The 18,151-nt window shown below is 43.6% G+C and overlaps 1 protein-coding gene across 1 annotated transcript in view; it reads right to left on the reverse strand.

The window, feature by feature from the left end:
- LOC122779521 (polypeptide N-acetylgalactosaminyltransferase 10) overlaps nucleotides 1–18,151 on the reverse strand; it is a 71,743-nt gene that overhangs the window by 42,032 nt on the left and 11,560 nt on the right. Inside the window, exon 2 of the mRNA XM_044041966.1 lies at nucleotides 27–129. Within this exon, the coding sequence (XP_043897901.1) occupies nucleotides 27–129 (103 nt within the window). The remainder of the gene's footprint in view (nucleotides 1–26; nucleotides 130–18,151) is intronic.

Here is an 18,151-nt window from a genome sequence, read left to right on the forward strand (position 1 = left end):
GCGGCGCGCGGCGCACACACACTCACCAGAGCGAGACGCGTCCCTTTTGATTGCCTCGTAGTCGTGCCAGTCTTTCCTCCGCACGCCGTCACGTCCCACCTGAGCGTCCTTCACCAGCCGCTTTACGTCCTGCAGACACACAGGAAAACATGGAGAGGAGCCTGAATCCTGTCCTTCACAGAGACACTTGTGCTACATGGAAAACAAAGCCAAAGTGTACTGACAAGATTCAGGGGGTTTACTGTCATTGTGGTGCACAAAGAGCGTGAAGATGAGGGCGATGTTGTTACGCGATAACATAAATAACAACAAAAAGAAAGTAGGGCAGGCCACAGTCGCACTGCAAGGATTATTCACTTATTTTCTGGACTGACTTACGCTCCCTAAACTTAAACTCCCTAAACTTATGCTCTCTAAACATGCGCTCTCTAATCCTACGCTCCCTAAATTTACGCTCCCTTAACTTACACTCCCTAAATGTACGCTCCCCAAACTTACGTTCCCTAAATTTATGCTCTCTAAATTTACGCTCCCTAAACTTACGATTATTTTCATATTTCATATTTCTTAGCAGTTTAAGACTTTTACTTAAGTAAATATTATACAAAAAGTGACTTTAACTTCTACCAAAGTCATTTTCTGGTAAAATACTAGTACTTTTACTCAAATATCACCTTTAATAAGGTTCTTTATACTTTATAAGAGTGGACTTTCAGTAATGTCATCACCACCAAACAAGCTCGGGCGTCGCCGCCACAAACAAAATCCTCAAATTACAACGTTTCACACCTGTTGCACCTGAGCTTGCATAATCCCACGTGTGTGTATGTGTACACCTCTGTTGTGTAACAGTGTGACACACACACACACACACACACCCTCGCTCTCGCTGCTCTGTCAGCATCAGTGTCAGCTCACAGATTTCTCCCGAGCATCAGCCTCTCACTCTCCAGCAGCGCCGAACCCAGAGTCAATCCACACAAACTCTGCTCTTCTATTTCATGCCTGACGAGCACGTGAGGAGAATATCAATGCTGTGATGCACAGCCCCACAGAGACCTTATACACACACACACACACACACACACACACACACACACAGACACACACAGACAGCAGACAGACAGACAGACAGACAGAGGCAGCCGCCATTGTTTAGTCATTCCGCTCGCCGCCTCGACTCCCGGTGACTCGGCGTCGTGAATTACAGGATCACAGCACAATGGAGTAATAATTAGCTTGATGGAAGGAAGCAATTAGGGAAACACTTTAAACACAAAGGCACCAGTGGCTGCATGAAATACAACGGAATTATTATTCAGAGGAACGCGACGACGCTGAATCACAACCTCCGCGGTTATCGCCGCGCGTCTCGTTCGGGGCGTTTTGTTGGGGTCGTTGTCGCCTCCTCCGGTGGCAGATTACAGTCACAGAGTAAATGATTGCATCACGTGTCCCGCCTCCTTTGTGCAAAGAAAACGACACAAATAACAAGAACATAACAATGAATTAAATAAGAATAATAATGGCTGCTCATCCAAAGATGGCGGCCTTCCTGTAGGACTCATGGCAAAGTCCTCATTGACTTTTTGGACCATCCCGGCATGATTAACAAATGTACCAACTTTCATTCATGTACGTGAAACATTTAAAAAAAAATCACCTAATAAAAGCTCTTTTAATTTCATTTTCATTAGCCCCTCCCACTACCAATTTTTGACCCATATAAATGTGGTCGAGGGCCATTGTTTTTGTAAGCAATTGAATATTTGGACAAATAAAAGTTTTATCTTCATCAGACAAAAGTTAGAAACAAAAACAATAATGTGGGCGTCGTCTTTAATCACCAAACTCGTTACGAAGACACAAACGTGTGCGAGACACGGACTCGTTCTGTTGATATTTACTGTGCATCATTACTGCTTCTTCTTCTTTGAGAACTAACATATGCAAGTCAATATTTTACGGGTATTTCCTCCCCAAACCTGGCTGTCTCCATGACAACAGCAGTGTTTTTGTTTTTATTTATCCAACCAAACATTCTCTATTTGAATACGTCCATATTTTTTTCTGAATAAAAACTCTGAACTGAGATGTGAAATGTTGATTTGTTAAATCATCTGCCAGGGCCCAGATACTGATGCTGGTGGGCCAGTTCTGGCCCAGGGGCCACCAATTGCTGACCTCTGAGTAATCGTAATGAGAAGTATGCATGCCCAGTAACAGAATGCGCCTCCTGCGACTTTAACCGTTATTTCAATTTTGATAAATTTTGGATTCATTGTTTGGAGCTCGAGTTCTTGGAATAAAAATTTTGAGAACGACTGATCTGAAACAATCAGGAGTCCAGCTCCTCTCAGACATGACAGAATATCTACGTACATACGCACGAGAACCTCAGGTCTAGAGTATTCTACGTGGACGGAATAAAACAAAAGACTCTTGAATCTTCTCTGATTGAAACTTTCAGTATGTTTTGCTTCACATCATGTATTAAATGATGTTCTCTTCCAATGAAAGCTTTTAAAAAGCACCACTTTATAGTTTCCTCCATGCAGTTCAGTCATACCGACCCTCTAGGTCAACGGAATAAAAAAATGATAAAAAAGAAACCCAGGAAACCTTGAATCCAGTGAGCAGGTTTCAGGGTTAGTGTGATGAATGCATAACCTATTATTCCCTCCTCTGACTGTCCTCTGCTTACACAAAGTTTTATAGTGCAGGAGCCCCGATATAAAAATGTATCCAGGTCCTTTTCCTTCTGCCGCCGTCACACGAGGACCTGACAGGCAGCGAGCGTCCATCTGTGCAAATTTACACGAAAAAGGAAAGAAGCGCGATTGTGCCGCCCCATTTCCTCCTGATTAAAACTGCAGCACGAGTCGCCGCAATATTCCTCTGGGGCTTTTCCGCCGCACGCCCGCTCAACGAGACCTTGAAAAACAAGACAAGGAGAGAGGGGAAAACTTTTCAGCTAATGTGTGCACACATGTTTGGTTTCGGTTCTGACACCCGGGAGACGGTAATTGAGATCGACAGCGAAAGAAGACGGGGATGAAGTAATCTGGAGGAACAGATGGGCGACGCGGTCACGTGCGAGCAATCAAAGTGGCACGTTCTCCCTTATTAACGCACTTGACTCCAACCATTTTATTTTGGGATGGAGGATGAAAAACACGGGGAATCACCATGTTACTCCCACTTCAGCTCCATCCACTCGTGGTGGAGACGTTCAAAAAGAACATTACAGGTACAATATGTAAGAAATGACAATGAATCATAACGGTGCGATCTTTTTCTCCTTCGTTCTTAAAAACGTTTTCCATAAACTGAGACATTTTTCCCCAAAGATAGAGATCTCAAACTCTTCTGGCAACAGAAGGATTAAATCTCAGGAGATTAGCAGAGGCATGACAGATTCATCCTTTGGGAAACTTGTATCCATGTAATCTCCAAATGATGTTGGTATTTCCAACTCTTTTTTTTTTAAATATTGTAATCTATTTTAACTTCAGAATATCAGCAATGGAATTAAAGGTTCATCCTCTGGGAGTAAGCGTTGGAAACAACAGGGTAACTTAACCCGCGGTTCCACCAAAGTGCTTCAGTTAAGTACTGTCTAGATTATTTTTATAATCTTCTCGATTAATCGAGTAATCGTTTGGTCCATAAAATGTCAGAAAAACGTTGATCAGTGTTTGTCAAACCTGGAAATGACGACGTCCTTGAATGATTCACTTTGAATGATTTCTTTGTTACATGGAGCAAATCAATTAAGAAAATACTCACATTTGAGAAGCTGAAACAATAACAAAAATCATGAAATACAGCTTCAAACTGATCTATTAATAATAAAATAATTGTTTCAGCTTTAGTACAGTACATATTTCATTAGGAGTTGTACAAAAATATCTGTCCCCAATCATTCCATTCTTTGGTACCCTTCCCTTCGTGGTATGAGAGTAAAATGGTACGGTCCCGTCAGCTGATTGTGCGACAGAAAAACGATATTTTTCGTTTATTATTTATCGTATTCTCACACAAAACAAAAAGACGCAGGCCTGTGCCGTGATGAAAACACAACATTATGGTGCAGTAACACACACACATGGCTCATGATAAAGATAACTGCTACTCTGCAATCATCTCTATCACGACAAGAAAAACGATGCAGTGCCAGACGACGACAGTGAAAACCTCAATCGTTCTTTTCGTTGTTGGGCTTAATAGGAGGTTTGATAGGTGTTATCTTGTTTGTTAGAGTCTCATTTATAATACGGACACACACACACACACACTGAGATTGTTTTGACAAGATAAACTGACTGTAAAAAAACAAAAACATAATTAGTCTATAACAAACCCCACAGGTTGTCTTTGAATTTATCTTACAAGGATTTTTATAAGATGACTCCGGCTCCGTCCCAGCCGGCTCATAAGAAAACACATTTACAGTCACCTCACACACACACACTGAGAGGGAAATAAGGCAGTAGCAAACACAGTCATCCGTTTCTCTGTTGTACAACACAGCAGCGCAGCTCGGCTAATCACCATCATCAGAAAGCAGAGACTCCACGCTGCCACAAACTCATTCCACTCTGGGCACTTTTCCACTCTGTTAATATTCAAGAGCCGGCACAAACACGGAGCGACAGGACAGCGTCAGGAAACGGCGCCGCAGACGCACACGGGGCGCCGTGTCGCTGTAAGACGCGCTCAAACGATCCGACACAACCCCAGAATATTTCAGAATACAGAAACCAGACACAGTTTGGCGAAAGACAGAGAGAGGCAGATGTGAGGACAGCTAAGAGGACGGGGGATGTAACTCGTGTCACCTGGCAGCGTGATCCCTCATTAAATTTAATGTAGCCATTTAGTGGTCGATTTAACTGATGAGAAAAGGCCACGTGTCAGTCAGTGTTTGCACACAGAACCACAAAAGACAGACCGTCTGTGTCACTTAATGATAGTGTGTTTGCATGAGACGTTTGAGCCGAAGAGGCTCAGACGTCTGCGAGTCGGAGCAGAGCAGAAGATTCATGGGGACCTCCCGTCCGGATACTGTTCCCGAGTACAAGCATGTGAGAACACAGCGGGAAAAGATTTGGGTCACGCGAGGCCACTTAGAACCTGAGACAAAGACAAATGTCCATGTGCCTAAAACCAGGAGCTGTCTCTTTCATCCAGTCATCAAAAATGGTCCATACAATGGTATTTTATTTTATACTTATGTTTATTTAACCTTTATTTAACCAGGTAGAACCCATCAAAATCCAAATCTCTTATCCAAGGGTGACCTGACCAAGAGGTCGGCAGCACACGTCACCATCCTGTCGTTGCCTACTTCTCAGACCGTACGGAAATTCAAAAACTGGACTGGCGATCTGTCCGGGGTGAGACTCCGTCTTTCACCCTATGTCGGCTGAGATTGGTGCAGCACAGAACGAGTGTCCAATCACAGGTTAGATTCAGCATCGCGTCTCAGTACAGTAAAAACGTCCAGATATGGAAAAGTGACAGTTATCTTCAGAAGAACTGACTAAATCCTGCTCATAAGAGGGTTAACAGGGATTCAGTTGGTGGCAATGTAGAACTTCACCACGAGATGTCACTGAATGCCACATACTGATCCTTTAATATGTTGTTGTATTGTAAGTCCCCGAGGTCTGATTCTGTCATTTCCACATCATGTGAAGCGACATCGCCGAGTCACCATGGCGAGAAGGCGTCGCTGAGTCACCCTCGGTCTCGACATGTGGACGAGACCTGAATCAGGACGTGACGGACGGCAGAGACATCGCAGGCCGACACCGCTCTGCTGCCGCTCCTGCCTGTGACCTCGATGGAGGGATTTCTCTCTGGATTATGACAAGCCTCTCTGAAACGCTGGCTGCCCAACCTCATTTCCATGCAGCTGTGGTCTCCTGCTAATCTGCCCAACAGCAGATTATGTTTGCTGTTGGGTCAGATAGGGTGGGATTGGTGCTGCCGCTGTGGATTTAGGCTCAGAGCAGCTGCTGTGGGCCACAGTGCCGGCCTCTCACAGAGAAAGCGCTGATTCCTCGACCAGTCGGACTCTCTGTCTTTGTCTCTTTGACAGGTTTTTGGTTTTGGTGCTTTCAGAGGGACAGGTGTTTCCATCTCCTCTGGCATTGTGCTCTCACAAGCCGCGCTGAAAGAACTGTCATCACTGTTGTCATTATTTGTCCTGCAAGGCTACAAAACATGAACAAATCACTGTCCTTGGCTCTTTTTTTATTCCCTCTCTGGCTGTGTTGAGCTCACACAAAAGCCCGACACAAACACAAACAGGCTGCTGCGGTCATTTCAGAAGTTGTCTCTCAATGGTTGAGGCGCAGGTAACATCTTCACACATGAATGAGCATGTTGTGGACGCTGGTGAAAGAAAGGAGGGAATTACACATTTCTTTCTGCCATTTACTGCCAGTTTTCTTGCTTGCTGCACGACACCATTACACCACACTCACACACAGCAGTGGTTATTGATGTACTGATTAATGTGCCAAAGCAATGTTCACGATTATTAACCATTGATTTTTTGATATTTGATATTTTTTGGCCTGTTTTTACACATTGAGACTGAAAAAGTGTTATTGTAAATCTGTTTGACACGCAAACACTGTGGTTTGTGTACAACTGCAGCGGTTTTTCTACATTTTAAATTGTTATTACACTATTTTAACATGCAGTATGTTGTGATTTCGTTATACTGGAAAAAAATGGGCAAAAAACACTTATTTTGTCCCTTTAATGGTTAAAATAAGGGGAAAAAAAAGAAAGGACTAGACATTAACTCATCCTTTTCTTCGATCTGCCACCAGGGCAAAACCAAAAACTCTACAGTTTGGAGAAGTGTCTGTAACCTCTTAAATGGCCATCAGGGGGTGACTCACCCACAACTTCTTCTTGTCCTCCAATGTTCTTTCATTTGTTTCACACCACATCGGAGAGCAGCACTAATCCCGCTGCATTGTGTGGCAATGTAATGACAATAAAGGCACTTTGACGAGACAAAGAGTGGTTGGTTAACGCGAGGATTTAGCAGAGATCTAGAGTTTATCAGATGAATTGTGTAAAGTCTGTCTTTCAAACATAGACAGCGTTTCTTCACAGAGATCATGTGAGATCACAGAGCCGGCATTCTGGACTAAAAAAAGATCATCAAGTGTGGGAGATACTCACATGATTTGTCTCGTATGACTTTAAAGTTAGATTTTTTTCCCCATGTAGAACAGGCTGGGAAATTCCCTGGTAAAGTGAATTCCAAATGACCGTCACAAATGTGACTGGAAGGACATGTTGAAACACACATCCACGTGTGTGGCGTCACTTTGACCTGTTGTTGTTTGAAGAAGAGAAGAGGCTGGTATTACAAAGTTTGACAAGAGCCGAGCTTCCCCCGGTCACACTCTCAGGAAACATAAATTGGACCGCCTGGGGTCAACACGAGTAAGAGGAGGAAGGCTTTTCTCTTCCTCTGTTGTGTCAGAGCAGAGACAGTTCTTCTACCTCGACCCCCAAAGGCACAATTACCTCCTCTGTCCTGCCTCGCCCTCCAACTCCTCATCAGCCACTCCACAGACTACTGTCCCAGCTCTTCACACACAACCAGGAGCGACCAGTCCACACTTTTTCACTTCTGTTTTCACATATTTTCTATGATATTGAGGAGTTTTTTTTTTTAGATCACGTCAGATTTGAAACATCCAGTCATTTTGGCCAGTGTGAGACCAAAGCGATACCAGTGCAAAGCTGTTTCCCAGCCGATAGTTATTGTTACGGCCGATGGACATTGTTGTTGTTAGGTATGCAAACTAGTCTGTGTAGTCCCTCAACTACCTACTGGAGTTGCAGGTGGACTGGACAGCAGTTGGTACGGCCACAGAACCTCCAAGTGCCTCACTCCTAACAGAAGAAAACAAGAGGCTGTTGGTTCAGAGAGGGTGGGATTGGTCTCTCCCAGAATGAGAGAAAACTGAGTCCTGTCCCACTCGGATTCCCTGTCTTCGTTTCGTTTTGGTTTTGGTGCCTTCAGAGGGACCAGTGTTTCCATCTCCTCTTGCATTGTGATCTGGTTTAGGGTTGTTTCTCTGTCTTTTCAATTTATGATACCTTTTATTTCCTTTTTCCATTCAAAGTTGAAAACTACAGGATTATGAGGATACCACGCAAAAGTTGTGTATTTTAACAAGTAAAATGAGTGGGAGTAGACGAGAAAGAAAGAAAGAATGTCCTTTTAACACTGTTGAGAAAATTGCTGGTGGCAGAGACGGCTTTGTTGAACTCATCTGCTGTTTGCCTTTGTATTTTTTTCCTAATCCTCAGAGAAATATTGAGTTATAGAAAAGAGATTGTGGAGTTTTGACCGTGAATCCAAATCTAGGCTCGTCCCCTGGGCTCCGGAGCACTACTGCTCTTTGCTGCTGGAGATTGAGGCGTGGAGACCTCCCCGGAAGAGGAGCCCAGCGAGGCTCTCTGCACACTCTCCCATCTCCCAATAGGCGTTATTATCATTCTCAGCTCTCGGTAGCAACCGGAGACACCAGGCAGACAACTGGACAAAGGCCATGACAGATGGCAGCTCCCGAGCCTTCTTCAGGCACAAAACTGTGCTTGATTGCTGGATGCACACAGTCAAACCAAGAAAAAAAACAAAAGAAACTGGCAGTTTTCAGACTTTCAAGTTGTCTGAACAATTCCACCCTTTTGCAAGATGTTTATTCTGTACAAAAAAAAAACAGCGAGTCAGTGTTTATAACAACAGCCGTCACTGCCAACAACCCCCTGCCAAATCTGCAACGATCTGCCGCCAAACAAAAGGCAAGCGTTCTATTTAAATGTTCTGTGCAGGATTTATGACACTTCAGTGGCACAACATTTATCTCCATCTAATTCCACATCATGGAACTTTCGAGTATTGAACAAACAACTTGGAAAAGGTAGTGCAGCCATTAACGGAGCGCAAACATCGCCAGCATCCTGTAATTTAGAGATCAAGAGTCAGGCAGGTTCTGGAACGACAGGAGGAAAACTGCGATGGGTGATGTTAGGCGTCAGGAATTGATCGATATCAAACACTGATCTGGTGCCGACGATGCCTGAACATAGCGGTGTCACCTTCAGACTTATTTTACATAACGTTAGATTTCTTCATAACTATTCAAACCCCCATAATACAACACTATTCAATTACAAACTCAAAACAAGACATTTTCCAGCAGCGGGTGATGACAAATTTGTTCATACCTGTACTTCGCACACCTCAAAGTGCGGATAAAATGAGCCCAGTATAAGCTGGGACAATTTTACATGTGTTTGTCATCTCATATTGCATAAAATCAAAAAGGTGCATGCCATTAGCATGTGTCTCCCTTTGAAATAAGATAAACACATGTTATATACGACCAACAAACATTTCAAAGTGACAGAATACCAAAGATGGATGCGCAATATGGTGGCCTCTGACTTATTCTCTGACGATATTAAGCAGTAATACACTTATACAAGTGTATTTCCAAATAGTATATTCAATCTCTGCCTACAAAACCCTCCTAAATGTGATATAAATATGAGTTAGTCCAGTCACTTATAAATATTTCCTGTTTCACTAAGTGGGGCAGATGTTCATAATTTCCTCACCTCCTGGAGGCATCTGCGCCAACCTCACGCCAAAGAGATTGTTCCGTGCAATTTCGAGTGAAAACTCCATTTTAATAGGAGACATATTGTGATGGATGTGGAAGGGACCGCGGTGGTAATTTACAGCTGTGTTGCCACTTCCTCCACTGGCGTCCGTCCAAACCCATCTGATTAAAGTGCTGTTCAAATAAGCTCCTTATCATGTCCGTGGGAGAGGAAGCGAAGAGATGCTGTACAGTCGCCATTAATTCCTTCTCGGTGATGTTTCCGCCTCCTGTTCCGTCCACAGAAACCTCTCCAGTCGCTCCCACGGTGCTTGGATTAACGCAGGTAAAAGGCAGGATTGTCCTTCACGTGTCACCTGGTCAAGGTTCGGCAACGGACACAATCTGCCCTGCTGTAGCATCAAGTCATTCCTTGTGGTTGTTTGTTTGTTTGTTTGTTTACCACATCACATTTGACAAATAACCTGTTTAATGTCAAACAAATTACAATTCAAAAGTCTCCTTGCAAAGAAAATTAGACCTAAAATGCCTATTTAGGTGATTAAAACACAATTATTGCAATTTTCTCTTGGTTAGCCGGGGTGGAAGAGTAGGCGAGATTTAATTATGTTTGATTAAAAAGATGAAGCCGTGAGACCATTTCACACAACACCACTTCAGACGAGCCAAGAATTAAAATGACGGCGATAAAAAAAAAAATCCTTGCACAGCGCAATACTGCGACTTCAGAGATGATTCAGACGAGCAAAAGCAATAAAACAACTAAGTGCCATGAAGCTGCTGCTGTGGCAATTCATCATTTCATCAGTCGACGGACCGTCGCCATATCTCGGCAATCCATTACTTTTACGATTTTCCAGTTATATTAAAAATTGGATTACACATGGTTTTTGAGCTGGGGCGACACCGGTCGCCTGAAAACAATCTGACAGTGTGATGTGTATTTATGAGTCATTCCTGACTGATGAGACCCAACAATAATTAAAAAAAGAAATCAACCGATCAATGCAGGGGAAATAGTGGAGCTTTAAATCCGAGGAAACAATCGTCGACTGAAGTCCTGATATTTTACAGAAACTGTTCAGATGGCAGAACTCGAATGTTTCTCCCAGGAACTTGAAATAATGTGCAGGCGAGCCAATGAGAGAGCACAGCAGGAGAAACTACGGATAACAGCAAGCAAGTGGGCGAGTGTGTGTAGAGCAGCAACTAACACTTATTTTCATGATTGATTAATCTGGCAAATTAGCTCATCAATTAAATGACGAAGAACCTCAAAATCTCATCAATATCTTCTGTCCCAAAAAAGAGCAAAGAAACCAGAGAAAACCAAAAAGCCATTGAGCCCAAAGGAAGTTTGGGGCGCAAACGCAAAAGAGTCGGAGCAAGCGAAATTTCAATCATTGCAAACAAAGTGTTGTTTGCTTCTTAAAAAGTGTTTGATTATATTGACACAAATCTAATTTCATACTCAAAGAGACATATTTGATTGATATTGCTGCCATAATACCGAGGTTCCACCCATCAGCCACATGTTCCAGACATTCTCCTGCTGACGTGACGTGTGACAGATAAACCCAGAAAAAATGGCCATACCCAAATTCTGGACACCTTCTCGTCTGTGAAAACCGGCTCATACGAGATTGCTGTGTGCGATTTATGATAGAATTGCTCGTACCAGTCACCATGACAGTGAAAGTGAGGGTCAGTGCTCATTATTCCTCTGTGACTCTGTCGAGGCGAGAGCACTTCTGCCCGTTACATGAGCACTTTTTCCTCCGATGTGGCGCCCGCGACTTGTTCTGTGTTTTGCCGACCAGCAGCCGGCCGTGTGTTTACCTCCCCCTCACCTCACCTCCTCACCCTTTCCCCCGGCTTCCTCTCTGCGAGCAGCAGAGCTCCTCTCGTGGTGCTGCTGCCGGGTTTGGCTGCTCTCAGCGTGGGAGGCCGGGAGCCACAGAGAGGACACAAGACAGATGTGGCTTACATAATGATCAGCAAATCGCTTCTCTTGGGTAGTGCTAATCCTGCTAGCTCCCCGCACTCACCCCCCCCCCACATACATCTCCCTGTGGCGGACTTGTCCTGCTATGCCAAGCTTGCCGGTGCTGTGCACTGCCAGGAAGCCAGAGGCTCGCGCGGCAATGCCCCGCCCACCTCCCGCCACAGCTGGATAGGACGAGCTTTCACAGCTCCACTGGAAGGCAATTATCAACATTTGTCAGAGCGGGGACAATCAGACTATAGAATGATAGCCGGGGGTCTAACAGACAACAGTCCAATAAAAGAGCATAATGAAACAAAGTGCTTTCAGAACAGGCAGAAAGACCCACACTCAGTGTCTGCCTCATAATAGAATAACATACTGTTAATGTGCGACCAAATTTCAACCGTCTGCGGGGACAAAGCGAGCGCCGGCAGAAGCAGAAATGACTCATCAAATGCAGGGGTGAGATACAAGACATCACTTCTCATTAACGGTCCGTTCAAACTGTGCACTTACACGTTTCCCTGACTCAGGCTTTAAGATGGAGAATATTTGCAAGTGCTAAAAAGTTCTTTGATCATATTTCAGACTTTTCAACTCAGTAAAAATTTGAAAAAAAGTCTCTTTAGTTTCCAGCGTCTGTGAAATGTCCAGATTATTGGGTTAAGACATTCTCCGGAGTTTAGTGTCCACATGTGATGAACGCAGCGGGACACTGTCCAAGGAAGGACATGTTCACAACCGCAGGAGAATGTCCGCAAACTCCAGGGCTAGGACTGAACCTTACATACAGTCGTACTCGAGGAGGCGTACAGCGTTCAAATTTGAACCTTAAAAAGCATGTTTGATTTCAAAACGTACAGCCTAGAATTGCAAATAGATGCACTGTGCATGTTGTACTTTTGTTTTTGTTTGTTTTTTAAGGTTCTGAATTCCGGATTGTTGTGGGAAAATTTGGCTTAAGGATATAAACGCTTGAGTATCAAACAGATTGTTGAAGCGTTTATTTCTTTGCGAAGAGTCAAGATGGACGGGAATTGTCCAGAGCTCTTGTCCCACATGGGCTGAGCCAGATATTATCTGGAAATACTATGTCCAGATTTGTTGAATTTCAGGTTCGCCAAAGCGACCAATCAGCCGACCCAGAAATATGACACAGGGGCTATTTTAATGTGCCGCAGCCGTCGTTCGATATCTTTTGATGCTTTTGGGCCACAATCCAATCGATGGATAATCAATTACTGAATGAACCGTCAACTATTTTGTCTTTTTTAGCAGTTAAAAATAAACTTTTCAGCTTCTTAAATGTGAACATGTTCATAAAGAAGTAATTGAAATGGATATTTTACAGACCAAACAAGTTCTCGATGAATCAAGAAAATGATCAACCGATTAATCAATGATGAAAATAACTATTAGTTGCAGCCGTAGTTTCAATTTCAAGCCAACAGACTTGATAATATAGACACAATACTTACTACTATCATATCACTGCTGCATATTAATCAATTACTTGGCTTCCGATGGTAAATTTTGGCTGGTTAGGCAGGTTGTGCTATTAATGAGTGTCATTTAAATGATTTTGATTGAAAATTAAGTTGAGGGCACACATTTGGGGGGCAATCAGTCCGTCTTTGGTTTTTCCTCAACCATAAATATTTGAGGAAAAACCTAAACTTTCAGCAACGTTATCTTTAAATGCCGGCCCCAGAAAATACAGGCGGCGGTTTTATCAAACAGAGTGATGCAACAGCACGACAGCTCATAAAAGAAGCAATTTATAAAAGAGCATCTGAAAAAAAAAATCACTAAGAGCTCTTCTCTTCTTCTTCTAAAAACATCCAGCAGACAGCCGGCAACACAAAGGTCTGAAAACACACATTGACCCTCTTTGACCTTCTTTCCACGGGAGAAGAAATCGCAGAATGAAAGGGCTCCATTGTAATGAAATCTCTCTGGTTGCATTTTTCCTCTTAGACAGAAGTTCCAAGTGTTTCCAGCAGCAGAAACTTGACAACACGAGTCTCTTCAGCGGCAGCACATTTGATTCAGTGACATGAGAGGAGGTGAATGTCTTTATTTTATTTTGATTTTTTGTCAGCCACACGTGTCTGTCTTCATTTCCCCGAGAAGCGTCTGAAGTGAGTCATCTAAAGAAAGAGGACTTACATTTCTTTGAAGGTTGATATTTATGAGATGCAGTGGACAACTCACACTTATAATAGCTACCATGTTAGCTCCCCGCCGCCCCCCCCCATTTCATTTTATGTAATCCACTTCAAAAGCACTTCAAATTAATTGTGCTCTGCAGAGTTGTGTAAAGTGGCAACCTGCTGATGCAAAATGTATCCGCCAATTCAAACGCCGCCAAGTGAGAAAACAGATACTGACCCACGTCGCCAATGAAAAGCTAACATTTAGCGTTGAATAAAAGCATGCTACGATTAGCGGCTGTAAACGGCCAAACATTAGGGCTGCATCTGAAGGTTGACTGCATCACAGCGTTCGCCACTTAGCTGTTCCATTTCAACGGCTCCAACAAATGTCACCAGAAATGACAGAAGGATCTAATGGGTGGATCCTTTCCCTACTCCCAAATTATGAATAATTGTGTGCCAGAGAATGTTTTTGAAAGGAGATAATAACAATAATAATGGCCAACAATGACAACACAACCTTTCAATATGACTTTCAGGTTTTTAGCTGAACTGAGTAGCTGACAGTTCTCAAACTTGGGGTCCAGGGACTTTCGGAGGTCCATGAAAGGTTCCCACATTTATTAATTTATTCTTGTTTTTACAGAGGGCTTCACCATCGTGCCGACAGATGACAGACAAGTCTCTTCTTCCTTCTCTCTAAACCTCAGTCAGGAATATTATTTATTTAACTGACAATAACAAGAAAGAAAGGCACACTGTGCAGCTCTGTTGTCAAGGCAAATACTGGACTGAACTGGATCAGGGCTTAGTTCTGGTGGATACTCAATCGTTAAAAGTTGGGATCACTTTCAAAGACTGGAACATCGCTGCTTATCGAGTTCCAGTACCTGACGTCATGCAATAACCATCACGCAAAGCACTCAAATACCAAAACACTATCACTTTGGCAGGAAGTGGCGCTGTTCCAGGCTAACGGGAGAACAGCATAGGAGACGGGGCGAAGGGGATCTACAGGCGATGGACTCCACTTGTGTTGTTATCACTTCATATCAGGTCGTGCTAATTGAATACCTTGTTTATTTCACATGCTTTTTATTGCGATGCATAAGCACTCTCCGGAGTGGGATGAGAGAAAGTTTGTCAGAAGGTTAAAGATGTCAGTTTTACAGCAGGTCTGGAAAATAACGTCCGCTCCAGCTGCTTCCACACTTGTGAAAAACACCCGGGGGTATTGTAAGGACCGGATATATCCAGTCTGACAGGTTCTGTGATACACTGCTCGATCTGGATGGATTTAAATTGCCCGGTGAACTCTGGTGGCCAGAAAACTGCCACTGGTGGCGTTCTTCCTCCCAACATGGCAGAGTAAACACAAACGGCCAAAGCTCTATAAATGTAATTTTTGCTGTTAAAATGTACGTGCAGTTATTGATCTGTACCGCGACCGGCAACAGCTCTGTTACTAGGTGACAAAGACACAGCATCTCATTTCAGTCTCGTCTCCACGCGACCATCTCCTCCTCTCAAGGAAGATGTTGAGACACAGCTGCCAAATTTTCAAAAAAGAAGCTGAATGTCTGGACCAAATTCATCTCCGACGGACGACTGCTTCAACATCTGTATTAATATAGAAAACGCTGGGCTGGGGGATTATTCTTAAAATGAGGCTGTGAGGAGAGAAACAAGTTTGTAATCTGTGGACTATTGCATTATTACTTCATTTTCAGCATCAATAGCTGTTTATAATTATCCAAATAAAACCAACACTATAATGGCTTTCATTCAGCCGACCAGCACTTTGAGTAACAGCAGTGTTAATCGTGACATTAACCTACAGTTGTACAGCACTGCATCAGCCAACACCCAAAACCACTTCCTGCAGCCTGGACAAAAATAACCCAGAAAATGATTTCACAAGAGGACGAGGGTGAAAGGACATTTCCCTCTACTTAGATCTAAGATGGAGACAGGTTTTAGGGGGGATATACAGTATGTGCAGATCAACACATCAGATTCGCCAACAGTGACATCAATTGCTGTCCCTGCAGGTAGCTCGCCGAGGATTGCCACGGTCTAGCAGAGCACAAAATACTGCAATTTCTCCCAGAGACGGCACGTCAAGTCTTCAAACGGCTTCTCTGAGGAGCTGCAGCCTGATTGCTGGAAAGCGCTCTGAGATGTAGAAAAATGTGAGCGGCCGCCTCGGTGTGAAACCTCCTTCCTCTGAAGCTCTCCGAGCGGCGGGGAACATCCACGGCGCCCTGATCTCTCAGAAATGAAACAAAGTTCTGACACTTCACAGCACGGCAGAGCGACAGTGGCCTGATGGTGAGACAGGAAGAGTCTCTTGCTTTGAAGGAACACAGAGGTTTGAACCAGAATTGTGAGGCTGTGGGAGAATTGGATGAAGCTCAGAGCTGCCGTGATGCCCCTGAGCCACAGAGGAGGTGCATTTTTAGTAAAAGAGGACATCCTCTAATAAGATTGATAATACAGTAGTTCATTCATTCATTCATTTTCTGCCACTTTATCCTCCACATGAGGTTTGGGGGGGTTGATGTCGGGTGAAAGGCGGGGTCACACCCTGGACAGATTGCCAGTCCATCAAAGGAACACGAGTGTCCAATCAATCTCTTTAGAGGTCTTTGGAAAGTGACCTTCTTGCTGTATGAACGATAACAGCTAGCACTCTGGCTGCTGTAAAGGAGCTAACGGAAAAACTAGGAGTTGGCAGAATGTTGTAATCTACGCTGTCAAAAATACTTCCACATGCTGTTTTTCAGAAGCTCTGTGATTGTCCACTCGGGAGAACTGTTCATGTTCTCCACGGTCAGCAAGAACAGCAAAGCATGACACTTGAAGTGCCCTCCGTCGTGCTTCTAGGCTGTATATTTTGAACTTCAACGGTTATTTCGCATATCCAGTGAGTCAATTCATCGTTTCAATAACCAGACGTTAGTTGGTTACTTGCAGTACTAACTGAGGACCCAACGACGGTAGCAAAAGAGATACCGTCTCTGCGCGCCGGTACCAAATTCCAATTCAAGGGACAATAGATCCCGAAGTGGGGTGAACCCATCCGAGTTTGCCAATGGTTGTATTTCACATGATTTTGGCAAACTACATAATCTCCTAAAAAGGGAACCAATAACAAATGGCTTTTTTCCCCAGAGAAGAGAAGTCTTGCCACCATCCAACGTTGCTCCACCTGCCAAAAGTCGTTTGACGACATTCCTAGATCGCCATCAATCCTAGTTTTCCATGCTTTGCAGACGTCACCTGGGTCATCCGTCTGGGTGCATTCTGAGCGGGTAACTAAACCCTTTCCAGACTCGTACTCAATCGCAAATGAGATTAAGATGCAGTCAGGCGTTAGGTCCCAGTTCCCAGCGAAAAATGATTAGCATTTCTCTTTCAAATGGCCATCTGTACCATTTTACACCGACATTTAAGACTCCCCGAACCACGTTTCAGCAGAGTTTGTGAACGTACTTCAGCCAAGAAAAGCCGCTAAACATCACCTGCTCAAACCCTGGACATTGTGGATTTAACCGCTGTGTCTATAAAACAACCGTGGTCTGCCTCTTCAGCCGATCTTTATTGGTGTGAAGCCCGGGCAGGCGGCGTGTTGAAAAGAAAAAAAAAGAAGCTACTCTTCCTTTTGAACAGACACACACACACACACACACATACAGAAAGCTTTTATCTCATATGCACAAAGCCTACAGCAAGCCTGCCTTTAAATGGCGCACACTGCGACAGAAAATAACACAAATCACACGCATCAAAGTGTTTTCCAGCAAAGTGTTTTTGCTGCAAGGGGAAAAATATGCATCTATCTACAAAAAGACTACAATGGTAAATCTGCTTTTAACAAAGATAAACTCATCATAGGTCAGGCACTGCGGTCAAGTATACAGGGAGGGTTATTTTTATATATTTATAAGAACACAGAAGAGAGAGAGAGAAGTTTAAACAAACACTGCAAACAATCTGACGAGTTACAGTCATGAGAACAGGAGTCGATGACTTAATTCGTGCTGCATCAAGATTAGCAGCGAGTGCAAAGGTCAGAGGCGGAGTTCACTCATAAACACTGTTTATCTACAATGGGAGGAGGTCGACCAACGCCCACAACTAACAAACTAACTAACTAACGACAGAGAGCAAAATGTTTCTGTTACCATTTAATTTCGGGCTGCAAATCACAATTATTTTCATGTTTGAGTAAGCTGTCAATCCTCTCCACGTTGTTTAATCCATAAAATGTCAGAAAATATTGAAAGACGTCAATCAACTTTGCCCAAAACCTCCAAATGATAAAGTTCTCAAGT

This window comes from Solea senegalensis, linkage group LG13 (assembly GCF_019176455.1).
Source record: "Solea senegalensis isolate Sse05_10M linkage group LG13, IFAPA_SoseM_1, whole genome shotgun sequence".
Classification (NCBI taxonomy): Eukaryota; Metazoa; Chordata; class Actinopteri; order Pleuronectiformes; family Soleidae; genus Solea; species Solea senegalensis.